The sequence below is a fragment of the Scophthalmus maximus genome, chromosome 2 (genome assembly GCF_022379125.1).
Source record: "Scophthalmus maximus strain ysfricsl-2021 chromosome 2, ASM2237912v1, whole genome shotgun sequence".
Classification (NCBI taxonomy): Eukaryota; Metazoa; Chordata; class Actinopteri; order Pleuronectiformes; family Scophthalmidae; genus Scophthalmus; species Scophthalmus maximus.
In genome coordinates this window covers 4,806,291-4,826,705 of record NC_061516.1, presented here as the reverse complement: position 1 = coordinate 4,826,705, position 20,415 = coordinate 4,806,291, and the positions used below count along the sequence as shown (strand labels likewise).

The following is a 20,415-nucleotide window of genomic DNA, read 5'->3' as shown; positions in this document are numbered from 1 at the left end:
TAGGCACATGTTCGCACATGTAAATATCATTTGGCTCCGTGTTGTCATTTCAACTCACACTTGTCATAATATTGTTTTGTCTCTTCTGACTCATTCGGCCTGTTTGATGTGCAAGTTTAAAGCTGCCATATTGGCAAAACACTTGAGTGGTAATGAAAGTGGCTTGGCCTCCCTGTGGCCCGCTCCAGTGTGGAACACTTTCCGCATGTGAAATACAGCTTTGACCTAAGAGCTTTTATTTGTCCTGGGGGCGAGTGTTTTGGGGTTTCTTAGGACCTTTTCACACCAATAAAACGCTTCTTTACACTTTTTTCTACCCCCTCTTACTGGAGCAGCATCCACACAGTGGAGTCCCGTCCCAGATAAATCAGTCCAGAATCAGAGCCAGAACCAGGCCTGCACCAGCCTGCACCTTATACCTCCCCTGGCTGAGTTTATGTTTCTAATTACCCAGCCAAAGAAGTGCTTCATTAGCCGCTATAAATCCACTCATGGCAACAGGGCAATCTCTTCGAACACAAAACACATTGTTCTCAATTAGGAATTCCAGGGAACACGTCTGTTTTGGCATCTGCAAATAAAATGTGACATCTCGTGACATCTTTTGTGCATTTGTTAATAACAGTGATGTCTACGCAAATAAAAAGTTCCCTGAATAAAGGAAAAAGCCTTAGAGGATAATTCACTTACTAAAATGGGAACAGCATGCTAGGCTGCGTCGAGGGATCTTACCAATGTGACTGTTTTGTTTGACACAAATGCCATGCATTTTTTTTCTGACCCTTCCTGAAAGCATCTCCACATATTTAGTTTCCTGAATTTTGCTAATTTCTGTGTGATGATAAAATCCATTGGCAGACACTAAACCAGTCTGAGCCATGTAATCCATCACAGCGAGCAACCATCTGCAACAATAATGCAATTTTGGCACACATTGATACATGATTGATGTCCATTGTGATGGATTTAAACAAACTAGGCAAGTTTCTTTTTTTGGTTTGTTTCATAAAATGCTTTTTAGAAAATCTTTTCTATGGCCATAACAGTGAAAGATAACAACAACAACAGTGTTTCCCGGCACTTTCCTAATGTTCCCTTCAGTTTATAGTATACTGACACTGTCATAAACACGCAAAAATCCATTTTAACCTCTCACTATTGTTAAAATGTTCACCCTTTCTTCTTATTGTAGGCCTGCCCTGCAGGATCCCGGGACTTCCGAGAGAAGCAGTGCGCCGACTTTGACAGCATGCCTTTCCGTGGGAAGTACTACAACTGGAAGCCTTACACTGGTGGTGAGTTTGTGACAGGAATTTTGTATATCGTGATGAGTTTGTGAGTGCAGTTCAGTTCGAAACTTGAAATAATCAGGGAGTACCATTAAAACCTGAAGAATGCCTTGGCTAATAGAGAGACTTCAGTAATGTGCAAATTTGTTGCACCATCATCCGGTGTTGCCAGATACCAAAAACCCAATAGTCATATAAAAACACACATATTTTAAGGTTTCACTATTGCACATCCAGATTGCAGAGTTTTTAGGGTCTGTGCTGCTATTCACTATACACCCACGGGTTACCAAGTTAGCTCCAACTTCGACCCAGCATTTGTGCATCCCAGCATGTAAGCATGCAGGTTAAAGGTAGAATATTTTTTGTACCATAAACCAAGCAAAACTTCAGGATTACCATATGAAACGACCACAAAATTGTGTTATATAGCAACAAAGATTCACTGTTCTTTCTATTGAAATGATCACATTTAGGGGTTGTTAGAATTATTGAATGAACATCTTACAAGTTATCCTACAAATGCAACACTTTGCATTCACCTCACAACACTGCAGTCAAAATTTTTAGGATTGAATGTGTATTACACTTAACTGTAGTTATTACAGAGTTATTTGCTTTCATGCAGTTTAGGCAGAGTAGGAAATATCCCATAATGCTAACCTAACCAGTGCTCTTTAGCTGGTCATTTAGTCTGACAAGATTAGCATAACATCGTGTTATGTTTGTGAATTGAGATTCAAAATCTTCCCAGTCGTCAGCCCAGATGTCTCAACCATATTTCAATGTCCCTCTTTTATTCTGCCCTCCAAAACCAATAATTTTAGTTTCGTCAGCTCGTTTGGTTATCTACTCGACACTTACACCCGGCAGTTTGTGGGTATAAATATTTAGTCATAGCTATTTTCTGTGAGTGAACTACTTTGTGGGCTGCGAATTGCTTTAGTATAATGATCTGTAATTTGTTACTTCATGAACACTTGTGTTACAAGTTTGAACTTGTGGGGGAAGTCGCTCCACAATATGTCAAACACCCGATCTCTGACCTGCTTTTGTCCAGTTAACACCAACAGTTAGAAACGTTGGACAGATGTCCTGACACGTCCCATGTCGAGAATCTTTCAGGACAAGGGACGGAGCTCATGTCTGTGGTCTATTCTGGATCAACACTTATCTGGCTGAGCCAGAATGGGTGGAAATGCATCAGTCCTATCACAGTTATTGGCAGCAGTTGTTGAGTACAGGCCTTGAGCCCCCCCCCCCCCCAAAACCATGCTCTCCCCTTGATGTCTGCAGATCATGGAAAATATCCACTTGACTAAAAAGACAAATAGCTCAACGAACAAGTGATAAGAGTGTGAAGCATGTAAACACAGCTTGTATTTTCCCTCAGAGATGGAAGAGCTTAAGTTACATCTCTTTTATCACAGGGGTCTGTTTTGTCAAATCCATCACCTCCTGACTAACAGCACTCTGTGGGCTGGGAGCTGTCATGTGGAAACAGCGGACAACCTGTGTGTGGATGTCAGTGCAATTGTTGTTGGCAGCCGGTCCCGTCTCTGATGGTGTCAGTGTTACAGTGACGTCATACCGGGGGATTTTTAGATCTGAGCGCCGCTGTCTTTCCTCCGCATGATTATTATTGTCAACAAGTGGAAGAGGAGATCCCAGAGCAGGTCGCAAGTCCTGGGACAACACCAGTGTTTGCTGCTCTTTACATATTCTGGTCCGTTAGGGTTCGTGCCATGTTTCGTCTGTTTTCTCTGTGCAGGCTGAACTGTCGGTAACCGTGTCTGTGTATTCTGTGTGACCCAGGTGGTGTTAAGCCCTGTGCTCTGAACTGCCTGGCAGAGGGCTACAACTTCTACACTGAGCGCTCTCCTGCAGTCATAGATGGCACCCGATGTCAGGCTGACTCTCTGAACATTTGCATCAATGGAGAGTGTAAGGTAAGGGAGCAGTGCCTTGTCATATACAACTCTATGGTCATTTAAAATCCTAAACTAAGTGAGGAAAGATTTGGGATGCTTTTTGCGGTTTTTCTTTGCAGTTATTTTGAAAACGCATCATTTTTCTCTGTGCTTTTTGAAAATGAAATCAAAGTTGTCGTGTAATAAACCATTTCTTTATGTAACCACCAGCCTGAATCCAGTATTACAATTGATTTGGATGTGAAATACATGTCAGACGCGATTAAAAAAACAAAACGTATGCATCTTCTACACACAAAAGTATGACATGTGGGCTGTTGTGATTGTGACTGATAGTTTTTCTCTAATTAAAGCGGGAGTGACCTTTAAACTCTACGTTAGCTGGCCTAGCAAGAGTTTCCTCAGCCTCCGTGCCTCAGATTTGTATCTTTGACGGCACAGTTTGTGAGACACTGACTGCGTAAACACGACTGCACAAAACAGCGCCATTATCCGCTGAAGAACAATCAGGCCTTTGAGCTGCTGATTGTGGCTGATTGTGATCGAATGAGTGGCAGCTCTCTTTTTGTTGACCCTTATCGGGGCTCCGCAGCCTCGAGCAGGATTGTTTTGTGATAAATACAACACGAGAATCATTGTTTTTTATTGAATAATGATTTTTCACATATTTGAAAAGATTTAATAACAGAACAAAATAACATTTTATTGAAAGGAGTTGGCAGTTAGTGCTGTCTTTGTTTTCCTGAGCATAAATCACTTTGTACTGTGTGTGTGTGTGTGTGTGTGTGTGTGTGTGTGTGTGTGTGTGTGTGTGTGTGTGTGTGTGTGTGTGTGTGTGTGTGTGTGTGTGTGTGTGTATTTTCTGAGATGCAGCTGAAATAACTTTTTGGTGCCTCACTTTAAGTATTTGCTTTGACTTCCACCTGACCATACAATTTGATTCCCGTTTGGCGTGAAAATGTGGTGTCCGTGCCCACAACATTACTCTGATTCTAATATAAAAACACAACATGATGTGTGTTTTAATGGGAAGAGAACTCTGAGCGGTGGAATATTCCCTACCAAAGGAGCATTGCAGGTTTATTTCCAGTCTGAAAGCAGCGTGTCATTTTATTTCAGAGGCTGGCTCTCCGGGTTCACTGCCACACCGTGATAAATCTCTGGAACACTGTCTGCTTGGAAAGATGTCAGAAACAGTAAAAAACTGCTCGCTCCTGCACATGTGCTGGAGAGACAGAGGGAGAGAGATTTCATACAACAGAGAGGGAGAGACAGTGACAGAGAGCACAAAGAACCTGGGAGGCCCAAAGGTGGAGTGGAAGTGTCTGTGACACAGTTGTCCTGTCACACAGTATTCGGTTGATAAAGCTGCTATCTCGCAGTTTAGAGACCGGAACTGTGTCCTTGTCTCGTACATTCATTCACTGCTCGGCTCAGTGAGCTGCGGCTTCTGAGTAATTTCATCGTCGATTAATGCGCAGATCATTTTCTCGGCTTATTGATTAGCTGTGAGGTCCACTAAATGTCAGAAAAGAGTCCCTTTTTTTAATTTGAATACGTCTCCGATGTTAATCAATGACCAGCCATACGCATATTCCTTTTTGCAGTGATGTAACACAGAGAAAGCTGCAACCAGAGAAGTTTTGGCAACATTGCTCAGAAAATGGCTTAAAGGGGACATATTATGCTCATATTCAGGTGCTTTTTTATGGGTTTGGGTTATTACTTGAACATTTTTTACATGCTCTCATGTTCAGTAAACACACCTTTCTGGACATACTGTCCATTCCTGCAGCTACTATTCTCAGCTTCTCTCTGAAACACTTGGTTTGAGCTCCTGTCTCTTTAAGGCCCCCCCACCTTGCAATGAAGCCCAGTCTGTTGTGATTGGTCAACCGCTTTCAGTGCATATAGGAAGTGTCGGCCTCCTCTCACGCATTACACGACTTTATTGGGCGCGTGTCAGATTAGCAGCTAGACATGCCGTATGCACGTCCGTAGTATGGTGATGTCACAATGTCACAGAAGTATGGTCCGGGCTACTGACTCCCTTTACCACTGACTTTGGGTTTTTCAACTTTGCAGACCTTTTACATATACAAAAAACCTAGAGGAAAGGAAAAACTGAAAAAGCCAAATACGACTCTTTGCAACATTTTTGCAACTATCACAATTCTAATATACAGTACGTGTGCCTCACATAATTCCCAGAATCGAAAAAAAAAATGATGTTTGTACACCCCTGTCTGATAACAATCCCACAATGCAATGTGTTGCACAGTCACTGTGTGTCTTCATCTAACAGTGATGAAGCAAAACGATGGGAATTTGCCAGTGCAATTGCTCACAGCAGAGTGAACTATATAATGTCTGTAATGTAGGCAGGAGTTAATGAGTGAACAAAGGAGTGCAAGCTAAAGCATATTAATGATCACTAAAGATAATTTAAAACAATAAAAAAATGTATATGATACATAAGTGTAACACACGTGTCTTAAGAGGCAGGCTGATTTAAATGAACATTGTCCTTAAACATGGAAATATTTTGTACACAGACATAGAAGCAGTGAAAAAACACCTTTGAGGGGCAAAATAGATAAGGAATTCTACTATTCCACTATAAACATATTGTAGACGGGGAGCAGTTAACTACAAGCTACAAGAGTTAATGTATATTAGATTTGTTGAAAAATGTACTAAAATATTACAACATATTACAAGTGAACTTGGAAGGAATGCTTCCTTTGCATAAACAGTTTATTGACTTAGACATAGACTGTTAGTAGGACATGTTACACATATTTTCATAATGCAATCTATGTACTTTTGGTGTTGCAGCATTTAAAAGGGAAAAGCAACAGAAACACAGTTGCTGCTTTCAATCGGAATCTACTGAAGAACGTTCCCACCAAACAGTGATGAGGCAATCACTGCAAAGATAGGACAGATAAATATTTAATGGACTCCATACGCCCTCCTTATTAGAATTTATTGGAAGTCTACAATTTTTATATTGGCATTGGCTTATTTTCAAAACACTTGTGAGTCCATAATTTTTTATGAGCTCTCCTCTAATTTACATGTAAAAACCTGCAAGGTCATAAATGATTACAGATGTAAGTGCGAGCTAGCATCGGTGGATAAGGCTGCCATGGTTTTTCAACCGTCAACAAATCCCATAAAAACAACAACAACAACAATGCGTTTGTCTATCTACATAGTTTCTGGTTTGTGGCTCCGGACCTGTTGACTCTTATTGATAATGTAACAGGTCACAAATAGATAGTTTCAATTTGACGAACACGCACAGTTACTTCCTATAACAGCGAGACGCTACTGGGGACTATTTTCTGCTGCGCATACATATGCATTTTGTGCTCCAGTGAGATTCCTAGAATTGAAGGAACGGAGTGACAAAATCTGCTTACCAGCTTCTCTAAGGCTCAGTACAGACATTCATTTATATTTTATCTGTTTAATCCATTTTGAAAATGAAGAGAGCAAATACATGTATTTCCCCAAAAATAATATTCCTTGAAAGATGATGAAGCCAGTGTTCTGAAATCTGACCTGAAGAGATTTGTAAAATAAACGTGGAAAGAAACAAAACGTTCAAATAAGTCCTGAATCTATTGTCCAGTCTTCAATAAACACACGTCTCCATGTCTGTCTCAAGCATGTGGGCTGCGACAACATCCTGGGATCTGATGCCAAAGAAGATCGCTGCCGTGTGTGTGGTGGGGATGGCAGCACCTGTGAGGCCACAGAGGGACTCTTCAATGAGACTCTACCCAGAGGAGGTAAGACACATCTGACTCCAGACATGCTGTTTTAGGACGAGAGGCTTAGAAATTCCTTCACCTCGGCTGTCTGTTATATCTCCAGCAGCTTTCAGGCGTCTTTGATTCACTCAGTGTGAAAAAAAAAAGAAGGAGAAACCGACAGAGTGTTTTGGTTTGATGACCACATGTGACAAAGCAGAGATGACCGTGAAGAAAACAAAATAACTCACCGTCCTTTTTGGCAAAATTCAACATATCCCTGAAGCCAGGAGGATTATCTTTCATGGAAAAGTGCCCTTTTCGCTTTTGTCGCTCACCAACAGAGCATATGTTTTTGGCTGTTTAGAATTGTGTTGTCAGAATATAGATCAAAACATAATATTTTCCCTATTAATTACATCACGGAGTGAAGAAATTAGGAGTAGAGATAGGGGCTTGGTGTTGGCTGTAGCCTGAGGTCGTCTATAGAGACCAGGAGTGGGAGAAAACATATTTCTCCTTCTATGGTATGGCTAGTAAACCATCTAAAAATACTGTGTGTGTGTGTGTGTGTGTGTGTGTGTGTGTGTGTGTGTGTGTGTGTGTGTGTGTGTGTGTGTGTGGAAAAAAGGAGGGGGTTGTTTTGTCCTCCTGCTTTGTCCTTTTTCGGTGATTTGGAATTTATTCTATAGGTACTCCTACCTAGAATGATATGTGACTTTCTGTCTCCTCTGTGATGTAAAATATGTCAATACATATATGAATACAACTTTAATGATGAATGTCCCTGTCTTCCAGGCTACATGGAGGTGGTTCAGATCCCAAAAGGATCGGTTCATATCGAGATTAAAGAAGTTGCCATGTCCAAGAATTATATTGGTAAGTAATCGCCTCAACATCAAATCATTAAATCTCTTTATTAATTATACTAAAATGCACTCATGTGCGCTTTGTTCTATTTAGGTCTGTTGACCACTTTGGTCCAGGCTGAAATTATTATGTATTGGCCGGTTTTCCGCATGAAATTTTGAACTGACATTCGTGGCTCCCAGAGGACAAAGCCCACTGACTTTGATAATCTCCTGACCTTTCATCTAGAGCCACCAACAGGCTGATGTTTTTTAGTTTTTTTAGTAAGTTATTAGACAACAGATTGCCCTGGATCTGGCAATCTATTTTGCAAAGATATTCATGGTCTCCAGAGGATGAATCCCAATGACTTTAATAATCCCCTGACCTGCACCAACTGACGTTTGGGACTTTAAACAAACAAAAAAAGTCTTTACAACTATTGGTACAGACATTCATGGCCCCTCAGAGAATATATGCTAATGACTTAATTGGGTCCCTGACATTTCCTCAAGTGCCATAAAGAGGTCAAATATTCGCGGTGTACAGACATTTATGTTCCCCAGAGAATGAATTCTAATGAATTGTTCTTTCCCCTTGACTTTACTCCTCTCGCCATCATGAGGTTTACATCCGTGGTTTTTAAGTGAAATGCCTCCACAACTATTGGATAGATTGGCATTAAATCTGGTGCGGTCTTTCATATTCCGCTCTGGACGATTGTCTTTTTATGTTTCCGAGCAAATACTGCATCCGCGAAACGAATGATAGCTGGACTTGGTGGTAGAATCAGTTATTAGTGAGCTCTAAACTGAGTTGGTGAACATGGTAAGCATGACACCAACTGCACAACTGAAAGGGAGTGTGTTGAAGTTCGCATTTCGCTCAAAACACCGGTGTGTCTAAGTACGGCAGCTTCACGGAGCCCTTAGCACGGCTGCAGACTCTTATTCTTGTTTCATGGTTTATCCGTCAGTCTCAGCAGGCCCCTGTAATTCACAACAGTGTTATGAATTGGCAATTTGCAACATCAAGCTGTTTCACATTATGTGTTCCGTTCTGTGTCGACCACATTTCCAGGGATTTCCTTGTCAAGGCAAAAATTAGAAAGTGTCATCGTTTAATCTCCTGTTGCCTAATGTGAAGCTATAAAACAGTCCGTTAAAAAAAATGACCGAAAAACAAAAACGAAAACCGAAACAACAACAACAACAACAACAAAAAGAGCCTCATTAAATCTTTGCATGTGTGATGGTCGTCTTGGCACCGAACTCGTCCGTTCGGTTCCAGACTAAACAAAGACTATCCGCAACACTGGCAGCGGCCGAACCAAAACAATCAAACAACCGGATTCAATTAGGCCGGCGCTGTGTCTTTTCATCAGCAAGAGAACGACATGTGACAGCGTGTTGAATTCATTGCGGATGGTGTTGACGGAGGCTTTGAGTTACACTTTGAACCGGAGAGCTGCATCAGATTTACAGGGCCTTGGTGACAGCTGCCTGCTCCACCAGGATCCCGGAGGACACGATGTCTATATATCACAGTTTAAAGAGTGCAACTTTGGCTAAATGGCATTGGCCTCGCTTTCCCCTTCCAAGCAATCTGTAACTTTGTTATGAATTTCAGCTGTGACCACGGTGATAAAGATAATATTTTGCTTTCGTAGCATTGTCTGAGTCCTTGCTATTTAGGTCAGGAACGTTTTCATTTTCCTGACGCAAAAAACCCAAGTGAGACAATACTAAACACAAGTCTTGTGCAAGACGTGTGGGAAACTGCACAATCACAAAAGCACAATGCTCGCACTCTCTGCCAGATGTGCTGAAAGTTGGATTTATTGAGAGGAGGATTGTGATGCGTCAAAAGACGAGTAAACCGTTGCCCATCGAATCCACGTGAATACGGCAGGGGGGAGTCTGGAGAGCACGAGCCAGGGAGACGGAACAGCGAGCGGTCGGATCGTTTCTCCCCAATTTGGCCCTATTTCAATGCAGAGAAAGTGGATATTTTCAGATCTGTTGTGCTTGGAGACCAACTGTTGTTTTGACAACCAGACAGAGTGGTATTCACGAGGTTCGTCCAGGCTTTCACCTGAAGTGTGTTTTCTTTCTCTCCCTAAATTAGACATTCTGTTCATGTCGGCGCACGTGAATGTCTTCACTTCACCGAGTGTTTCTGCTCAGGCTGTCGAGGGACAGAAAGTTGTCAGTGGCGTCAGGGAGGCGGAAAATGATGATGGTGAAGACGAACGAGGGCAATGACGTCACACCGGGGGGATTGTCTCCACCTGTTGCCTCAGCTACCGTTAATGTCTGCTTTGGATTCCAGCGTTCTCAAAGTGTTCCTTTGTTTTCTGTGATTACGCAGCGTTGAAATCTGAAGAGGACGATTATTACATCAACGGAGCGTGGACCATCGACTGGCCCAGGAAGTTTGACATCGCAGGGACGGCCTTCCACTACAAGAGACCCACCGACGAACCGGAGTCTTTGGAGGCGCTGGGGGCTACCACAGAAAACCTGTTTGTCATGGTAATGCAACATTTGCTATTTTTGTAAATTCTTTTAACGTTCCTCAACATAGAATTAAGCAGGTTTGCCATGGCAGCTGACTCTAAGCACCACCACGCCAGCACTACCCACGCGTCTACGTCGATGATGTCGATTTTTTCTTCTCGCTGTGAGCAACGGACGCAACAGAATTTCGTCAATCGGATGTTTTCGTCCTTTAAGGGAGAAAAGTCATAGCCGACGGAACTTTTCAAAATCCGCAGTGTGACCTCCGCTAATTGTCAGTGGAAAAGCATGAAACCAATAGGCATGAATTCGCGTCACGCCACTGTCGCCTGTCACCCGCAGTTACACTGTCTGAGTGACTTCTGAAAATGGGACAAATGATCGGACTTTGCTCTTCTTTATCGATATGTTTTTGGGTAATCGTGTATGCTTCATGCTTCTGCGTCCGTCACTTAAACTCAACATCTGGGTGATAACCTTGGATGACCCTCGGCCAGGGGTTTGGGCTCGAAAGTTTTGTATAGGTAGATGTTGCTGAGGGGAAAACACAGTGTCACTTTTAGTGAGCGTCTACTAGTTTAGTGCTGTTGTACGGGACTTAGTACCATAGATGCACTTATTTTTGTTATGGGTTTTGTGACATGTTTGTGGGGACTGCAGAGTCAGACTGCGTGTAAAGTTGCCATGATCAATACTTTGATGTAAACAATGGATCGCATCAATGTGTGTAATGTCAACTCGGGGTCCCACAGGGAATCATCACCTGACTCTATAGGTCCCCTCCGCTCAGTCATAATCTCTAGAGCTGCACTAATGACTCGATGAATCAACTACTAAATGAATCGGCAACTATTTTGACAATCATTAAAATTCTCTGATTCCAGCTTCTTAAATTTGAATGTTTTCTTGTTTCTTTTGATCCTCTATGACAGTGACTCAATTATCTGGTGTGTGGACAAAACAAAACATCTAGGTGTTTTTTTTGAATTTAACTTTTGTGATGTGGACACAAACACAGCCCCAGACATTCACTCCAGTCGTAACAACTTGCTAATAAGTATGTGAGTGTTGTGATTTCCCAACACAAAACGACAACTGTACATACATTTCTGTATGAATACACGCAAATACCACATGCAGTCTTTTTGACGTCATGCCGGACATTTCTCATTTCTCCGCCTTCACCTTTTATTTGCTGTACTCCTCACTTCAGGTCCTCCTTCAGGAACAGAACATGGGAATACGCTACAAGTTCAACGTGCCCATCCAGCGCACAGGAAGTGGTGACAACGAGGTGGGCTTCTCTTGGCACCACCTGCCCTGGTCTGAGTGCTCGGCTACCTGCGCTGGGGGTGAGTCGGCACCACAGGCCTGTTTCCACTGCACTCTTGTCGCATTTTGCTTTTTATCGATTTTTTTGACAATTTGACTTTTTCTTATGCAAATGAGAATGTGATTAAAAAATGTACCTGTCCAAAGTCACTTGCAACTCCAAAAAACTCCAATGCATTAAATGACTCTTGATTAAATATCAGCTACTTCCGTTACTTCTGTCAGGTGCCAAACACAGAAACACTCGCTCATTTATTTATTTATTATTTAAATCAATTCTCACATTACACACATAGTTTTCAACAGAGCATGGTGTAGCCGCCAGTTACATTACGTACAATGCGGCTTATTCCCCCCTTCTTTTCTTCATAAACACTGATTTTCTAAAACTGGTGTATACGTTTTCATTATCAACGTTTGTTTTTCTATGAGAGAAGAGTACTGTGTTCTCGGTGTCGACCTTCTGCTGAGCTCCGGTGGCCAGTTGCCTTTCGAAAAATAGCACGCCAAGCATTTTGGTGTTGAATACCATAACATGCTGTGGGTGTCTTTTTGAATATTTCTAACCTTCTCAAATATTTAATACTTCATATCGTGTGTGTGTGTGTGTGTGTGTGTGTGTGTGTTTGTGTGTAAATCTTCCCCAACCAATAATTCCACAAATGCTGAAGAGCAGTGTGTGGAAACCCAGTATCATAATTTGAGATGGGTTTCCAAAATCATTACTTTGAAGCCTGGAGATTCAACCCTCTAATAAATTCAATATGTATATTTTCCATATTTTAGCCAGAGTAATGAATATGGTGTAATTTCTGTGAATGGGCTGCTCCGCATAGCTTCTGGTTTACCAGTGCTGCACACAGATACAGCCACTCTTCCAGGGCGCTCGTCCTGCGAACATTCAAAATCTCAAACCGCACTGAAATGTTGACCGTGGCCTCAAGAATGACAAAACCAAACCTTTTAGCCCAAAAGCAATGGGTTTCATGTAACAATAAACAGTGTTTCTTCCCAGTTGTCAAGCGTGGCCTGGATGGGTTTGTAATATTTTGTAAAAGCATGACTGAATAAGCATGTGGGTTTTTTTTCTGCGGAAGGACTTCCAAGTCCAGAGCAGGAGTTTGAAGACATTCCTGAGATGGGGAAGCACACATGGCCTTCCAGCGTCATGAACATGCCTTTGCATTGTTGGTCCAAATGATCTAATTTGTGTCCACTGTGTGTCTCTGATCGCACTGCGCTTTTAAATCAGTCGGATGTTATTTAATCATTCGCCCATTCGATACAGCCAGCTCTGCTAATCATGGAGTGCTGTCTAATATATGACTGCACTAATAAAATCTTTAAAAAAAAAAACTTTTGACAGTCATACGACTAAAACTCTTTTACCCCACGCTGTTCCTCCAAACTGTATTTCACTTGAAGAACAGATGGGTACATTTTCTATACTACACACACACACACACACACACACACACACACACACACACACACACGCATCCATATCTCATTACAGCTGCCAGACAAGTCTGCTGTGGGAAATGTCCCATGAGGGTCCAAACAGACCCTTTCTGAGTTGGTATGGCACAGACACACACACACACACACGCGCGCGCGCGCACAGCGGGAGTTGTGACACCGATACAGTAGCCCTCACTCTCTCCGCGAGAAGCCAAAGTAAAGAGCTCTCTGCTCTGTAAAAGTGATTTGCCAAGATATCCTGCAAAGAATCAGGAATTTACATGTCTGGATTTGCTACAGACTGAAAGTGATACCATGTCCGCTCGAACACAGCGCTCCGACACGGCGGCCGGCTTCCATGTTCCAGAGGTGATTTAATGTGCGAGATCAGCTGAGTTGAGCTGTGCTGCCTCATTGATCTGTCCCCCCCCCTCCGCCGCAGGTTCCCAGAAGCAGGAAGTGGTGTGTAAGAGGCTGGACGACAACTCGGTGGTGCAGAACAGCTACTGTGACCCAGACAGCAAACCTCCGGAGAACCAGAGGGACTGCAACACTGAGCCGTGCCCCCCAGAGTATGTGTCACTAAACCTCCACTGTTGTATCAGCAATCTTTGAAACTCATAGCTTTTTTTCGGATGGGTGTTACAACATGGGATTGCTGGTTTTGTCCAACTCTCAGTGTAAAATCCAAAATCTGTTGAAGTCAGAATCGTATTGAAGACAACTCATCACATTCGAGGAACGGGAAACACATTTTTTTTGATCATCAGATTATTACATTGAGACGATGAGAGCAGGGAGAGACAACCCGACCAGTAAAGTCTCGGGCTGTAACAACCAAAGCAATTTCTCCCTGGGTTTGACAATAGCAGCAACACCTGTCAGGCAACACATGGACAACTTGGAGTACAGCACATTTATGTTAATGCTTTCAAAAGAAAAAGACCCTCCATTAAAATGAGCCCGGTGATATTCATTCGCCGTCAATGAGACCTGGTTGTAAAAATGTGTTTAGAAGAAAATTTTAAAAAAAGAAAAGAAAAGGCCAGTGATTTATAAGTGCATGTGTTAACTATTTTCAACGTGAGTGCCCGTGCCAAAAATAAGAGCCTTGAAAATGACCACCTGCGGTTGATTGTTTTGGCGCCTTCAGCGATCCTGGAGGGGTAATACACACGTGCACAGGTGGAATATGAACTTGTGTTCGGTGGCCAGGCGTCCGTAAAGCCCGCGCTGTAGCTGGAAGCGCGGCCAGACTCACTTTCAGTCCTGTCCGGAAAAAGAGGGATTAAATGCATTGTGTTCATTCGCTTCAGACGGTCTGACAATCATCGGTGTGTGAGAGAAGGAGCCCCGGACAACTGATGGTGTCGCAAATCTACCGTGTGAGTGGTCATTTGCCCTCCTGCATTCAGACCACGGTCCACGGGCTCTTCATTTCCACATCTGCATTCGGTGGTCGCGGACCTGTGCCATCTCATTTGTTTTGAGTAATCCGTGAAGGCTGCGGCGGCGCATGTGTGCATCGGGTTACACTGCACACATGGCATTTGTGCCTGTTAGCGAGGCCGCCTCGGGAAAGGCCGACAAAGGGGGAGACCGTGTAAACACGATTGTTTTAGAATAGATGGAGTTTTACGGGCTGGAGTAATGAAAACTAACAGATGTTTGAACACGTTGTTAATTCTGTATACATTCTTCCAGATGATGTATTGTCTCGCGGGCCGCATGTGCTCGGATGGGCCGCTGTCCGGGCAGTTTTATGATATATAAAATTTGTGTGTCGATAGACGGGGGATTGAACAAAACCAGGTCGGATTTAGTGGTGGTCAGGAGCTCAGCAGCCGCGCACGGCACGGACCAACACGTGACACGAAAGCATGCTCAACAACATGGTGGCAACCGGTCTGCCACGTTGCAAAAGTCCATTCACATTGTATTCGTAAAGTGACCAAGACAAGACCTTTTGCCCCGGTGTTGGAGACTAAAACGGAAACGGTTTGTTGAGACGACCAACAGGGTGAAGAAAAAACTAACGGAAAAAAACAGGGGGAAAAAACGTAAACCAAAAAAAATTGGTGTCATTTTTCACTCCAAAATAGTGCAAGAATGCCAAATATCCCTTTGTGTCTCCCTCTAAAAAAGTGAGGGCTTGTATGATTTTCACGGATTTATATCTATTTAGTCAACGGTTGGACAAAACAAGATATTTAAAGACATCATTTGCTGGACTGGCATTGGCATTTTCACTACTACATTTCATTGAATAAGCTATTAAGCAAAAGAGAATACGAGCATAATCAAGCACATTCGTGTTCTCAAAACAATTTTGCAATTAACCACGACTACTTCACCGAAAGACATGTGGACCTTTTGGGGACATCTGGGTATTTGGGAATGGGCTAGGCAGTGTTTGAAATCCTCCAATATTAGTGCCTTGGTTTCAGTTCATCACTTTTTAGAAGAATACATTTTTTTTTTCTCCATTTAACAGAAGAGAAGACCAAAGTTCTGAGATGCTTTATGTTGTCTGATCACAGGCAGCAGTACGAGAACCAAATCAATTGACTTGACAGTCAATGCCAGTTTCATAAAGTGGACTGTTATGGATACTCCTGTTTGCAGTGAAGTAACCATGGGCTGTGATCAGTAACACACCGGAGTAACAACACTGAAAAAGAGTGTTAAGAATGAGCTGTTAGCTTTGGTCCGTCTCATGTAAGGCATGTTTCCCTCCTCCAGGTGGTTTATCGGTGAATGGTCAGAGTGTGGGAAGACGTGCGACGGCGGGATAAGGACGAGGACCGTCCTCTGCATCAGGAGGATCGGGCCCGCCGAGGAGGAGACGCTGGAGGACACCCACTGTCTGACTCACCGGCCTATCGAGCGGGAGTCCTGCAACAACCAGTCCTGCCCGCCCAAGTGGGTCACTCTGGATTGGTCAGAGGTAAGACAGCATTCGGAAACTCTGTGGCCCTAATTGTGCCGTCGAGAACCTTCGCCTTCTTCGTCTGACACCTCTTCCTCCCTCTTTAGTGCACACCTAAATGTGGCCCGGGCTATAAGCACCGGATCGCCTTGTGTAAGAGCAGCGACCTGACAAAGACCTTCCCGCCCGCCCACTGCCCGAGCCACAACAAACCTCCGGTCCGAATCCGCTGCAGCTTAGGGCGCTGTCCTCCTCCTCGCTGGATCCCTGGTGAATGGGGACAGGTAGGACCGCACCTCCTTTACACCACAGCCACATGTAAGAACAAAGAAGAACAAACAAAAAGATTTCCCACCAACTGGACGCTGGTTAATCCTTTAAAAGGAAAAGCTTGAATGTTTAAAAGGCAAAAGATGCACCGATGTATTGCGCGCGTTAGTGAATGGTTAATATAATTTACACCGGCATGACATACAGAGATGAGGGGGGTGGGGTGGGGTTGCATGTGAGCAGGCCTGTGACGTGTGCGCGTGTGCGTAGAAAGCTGTGTTTGTGTGTTTGGGTCCAAGTGCTCCAACGGGCCTGGAGTGTGTGATCAGTGGCAGTAATATACTCCTGCCTGTTTGAAGTTTATCTCTGCCTCAGACCAGGCCTCTCTATCACTTCCAGGAACACGATTTAGAGGAAGACCGAGGAGTGGCGTTCCTCGGGTTCACCCTGACACGGGCTTAGTGCGCTTTGCAGAAGCTGTTGAACCGTGTAACACAGCTGACTCATGTTAGTGAGGGGACGCCAGAGAAACGTGCGTCAGGGAAAGTTGTATCCACAAAAAGTATGGCTTGTTATTTTCGGGGATTTGTCCATAATTCAGTGTAAAAGTGCCGTTTTTAAACAGTGCGCCCTGATGTTTAGAGGAGCGGTTGAGCAGGAATCCGTCCCGCTCCAGTGGAGGAGGAGATGTCACGGTGTCAGCGACTGTGTTGTTCAGGGTCAGAGGTCAAGAGTCAGGCAGTCTGGGGCACGGCTCTCCCCTTGGCTCCGCCTCATGACGGCCACATGTGCGCTTACAAACACACTTTTACAATTCAATCGGTGCCAATAACCGTCGTAAACAAAGCGGTGCTGACTGATAACCCCAGCGTGGTCCATCAAAGAGCGGGCGCCGAGCCGAGCCGAGCCGAGCCGACGTTAATACCTCGTAGAGCAACAGCTGGAGCCTGCTCTTACGCAGCACTTTCCCATGCACTTCAGAGGTGTGTGTGTGTGTGTGTGTGTGTGTGAAAAACCCTCTCTCTCTGTATCCACCTCTTCGTCTTCTCTCTTTTTTTTTTTTTTGGCTGTAATTACAAGCTTCGCCCTCAAAGCATCAGAAAGAGGAGACCGTTGCCAGCGACAGAACGCCTGGTCTCCCAGGCCCAAACCGGTTCAAATCCCACTTAAGTCATGCCATTGACGTACACCATCTGTCATGGCTGGCAGCGGGCCCTAATAAAGACTCCCTAATTGGGAAGGGATGACATGCGGGCTCACTGATCTGAGGCAGCCCGAGAGGATCAGCGAAGGTGACAGAAAAGCCTGGTAGTTCTCGCGTCGGCGGGAGGGCGGCCGTTTGTTGATGGTCGGGTTCACATCGCACACTCGAACGTGGGCACGGGCATGGCGACGGCTGACAGGTGTGTTATTTCTCAGTGCTTCCAGAGTCAGTTCATTAGAAAAGAGATGCTCTTTATTTGAGACTTGTGCTCTGCCAAATGTGTGTTGGCACCTTCTGCAGTTGTAGTCTTTTTTTTTTCTTACCCTTCTGCAAAACAGTTTAATGGTCACACACATAATCAATCTTGGGGTTTTATTGCACCTGGCACACCGATAGAAGTCAGACAAAGGCATGCAGGTGCACTTTCTGGGTTCGGTACAGCAACTTTTTTCACGCACCAAAAAACATTTTCTCCCTTTTTCCCCCGAGGGATTCAAGCCAAGATGAACAATTTTGTGGAGACAGCGTCTTTACTTGGGCTCGTCAGCAGAATTGTAATCCTCCAAAACTCTGTGATATGCAAAATAATTGTGAGGCTTTGATGCAGATGGACGAAGAGAGACACACCAACTCAACAAGCTGTTCAAAGTAACTGAAAGATACACAAACATACAGTATGTTATAAAGCACTTAACAGAAAATGGCAACGGGGAAAAAGATACGGGGAAGACGAGCACAACACAAAATTTAAGGTTTCAAATTCAAGAGTAAGCTAAAGTAGACAAATTCAACTATTTCACATATCACAGCTCCCTCGAGCGAATTCCAACAACTGAAGTCCGGTCAATGTCAATTGACGAAATGGACTCATTTGGCCTTCACTGGATGACATTCTGTCAGTCAGTCAACCTGTTGAATATGTCCAGCCATTATCGATATCTACAGTGCTTATCCTTTGAGGGGTCGCGAGGTTGAACCGGTGCCCAACAGAAAATCATTCACCTCCTCTGCGAAGGGTCCTCATTGCACCTGTGTTCAGAATTGATGCTTTTTCTTGTTTTTTTCTTTTATTTTAGTTTATTTGTCGACCGATTCGTCACCTACGTGTTCAGCAGCAGCAGTTTCACCGGTGCCTGTGACAGGAAACTAAGGAACTTTAAAAACCTTCAACGCCTGATTGCTGCAATATTACCTCCGATTTGTAATTCATGATACACACATTTATTTTAGATTCAGTGTGACATACGAGCGGATGTCATTTCTGAGGTCCATCTCAAATAAACTATCCATAAATCTGCTTTGAAATCATAGAAAAGAGATGCTCCTTTCAACTCCAGAGCTTCCCTGAGAATCCTCACATTTTTAGGTTTTCTTCGGAATCCTGTGAGAGCTGTCTGTACGTCCATGGGCGCCTTGCAAACAGGAACTGCCAGTAGCAATAGGCCCAACTCTTAATGGTGCCCATTTGCCAAATATAGGCAAAAGAGGAGTTGGCTCGAGTTGCAGCCCACACTATAACTCACTGATTCCATGGCAAACATTGTACTTCCTGTTTACATTCCCAAAGGCCACAAGTTATGGGGACTGTGGTTCCAAAACGTTGAGCATCATTATCCACCAGCAGTTGTCCCAGTGTCAGACTTTGAAAGCCGTTGGTCTTTATCGAAGCAGAATAAGAACAATTGAATAGAATTAAAATACAAGTAGAAAGAAGAACACTGGCCAAGGTGTACCCCACCACCACGCCCAATGTCAGCTTGGATTGGCTCCAGACCCCTCTCGGGCCCCTTAAAGGACAAGCGGTATAGATAATGGCTGGATGGATGGAGGTAAAAGAACAAACAGAAATGATAAATAGAACAAGAATGTTCGGGATTACCTATGTAGCAGTTGTGACTGTAAACTGTTCCTTTATGTCATATTTGGTGACCTAGTTACGAGGGGAACGGCGTCACTAGACCACGGCCTGTTTTACCTTGCTTTAGTTGAGCGGGGACTCACGCTGTGGACGGATGCCTATCGCAGAGCTCCTGTGTTTTCTTTTGCTGCTCAGCTCAACAGTTACATTTGGGTCCTGCGTAGCCACTATATCATTATGTAGTAGCCGCACAACCGGTCTTAATATGGTTGATGTGTTAGCGCGTTAATAAAGAGACGACCACTGTGAAACCCCAGACACGTGTCGCTGTGTGCTTTGGGGCTAATCGCTGTCTGTCGCTCCTTTAATCTCGAAACAAGGACCCGAAGCCGTAACACCACCACACAGAAATTCACATTAAACAAATGATGCCTATGAAGTTGTAATTCATATATTTATAAATTGAAGCCGGTCGTAGTCTTGTAGATCAAGTCGCACAGTGTTTTGCGTCAAGGGGACACAGGACTCACAGAGGAAAGATGGTCCTCACTTACATAGTAAGTTGGCACCTGCACATGCAATGAGTCTTACTCTGATGTTTTCCTGTTGCAGTGTTCAGCGCAGTGCGGCCTGGGCCAGCAGATGAGGACGGTGCAGTGTCTGTCGTACACCGGGCAGCCGTCTAACGAGTGCGCCGAGTCCCTCCGACCCACCACCATGCAGCAGTGTGAGAGCAAGTGCGACGCCACCCCCATTTCCAACGGCGACGGTAAGATGAGGAAACGCACTGTGCCGCACTGCCCTGTACTGTGCTGAACGGCATGCACACGTCTAAGTCAGTCTGCCATCACACTTTAACAGCGCTGGCTCGTCCCGTCTGTGCGACGAGCTGTCGGCTTGCAGTTTTCTTCATGGCCAAGAACAAACTGTGTGGTCACCGGAAAACAGACGCAAGTCTCCCGTTTAAAAACTGCAGCTCCCTTCAAATGCAAAGGCAGATGGTTTATGTGAA

At 44.1% G+C, this 20,415-nt stretch overlaps 1 protein-coding gene across 2 annotated transcripts in view; it reads left to right on the top strand.

Moving 5' to 3' along the window:
* Nucleotides 1-20,415, top strand: part of adamts6 (ADAM metallopeptidase with thrombospondin type 1 motif, 6) — a 64,068-nt gene that overhangs the window by 38,363 nt on the left and 5,290 nt on the right. For both annotated transcript variants that reach the window (XM_035626797.2, XM_035626792.2), the window contains exons 15-24: nucleotides 1,193-1,295; nucleotides 3,105-3,238; nucleotides 6,897-7,020; nucleotides 7,780-7,860; nucleotides 10,201-10,364; nucleotides 11,563-11,701; nucleotides 13,585-13,714; nucleotides 15,885-16,089; nucleotides 16,179-16,355; nucleotides 20,016-20,172. In XM_035626797.2, coding sequence (XP_035482690.1) covers nucleotides 1,193-1,295; nucleotides 3,105-3,238; nucleotides 6,897-7,020; nucleotides 7,780-7,860; nucleotides 10,201-10,364; nucleotides 11,563-11,701; nucleotides 13,585-13,714; nucleotides 15,885-16,089; nucleotides 16,179-16,355; nucleotides 20,016-20,172 — 1,414 coding nt within the window. The remainder of the gene's footprint in view (nucleotides 1-1,192; nucleotides 1,296-3,104; nucleotides 3,239-6,896; nucleotides 7,021-7,779; nucleotides 7,861-10,200; nucleotides 10,365-11,562; nucleotides 11,702-13,584; nucleotides 13,715-15,884; nucleotides 16,090-16,178; nucleotides 16,356-20,015; nucleotides 20,173-20,415) is intronic.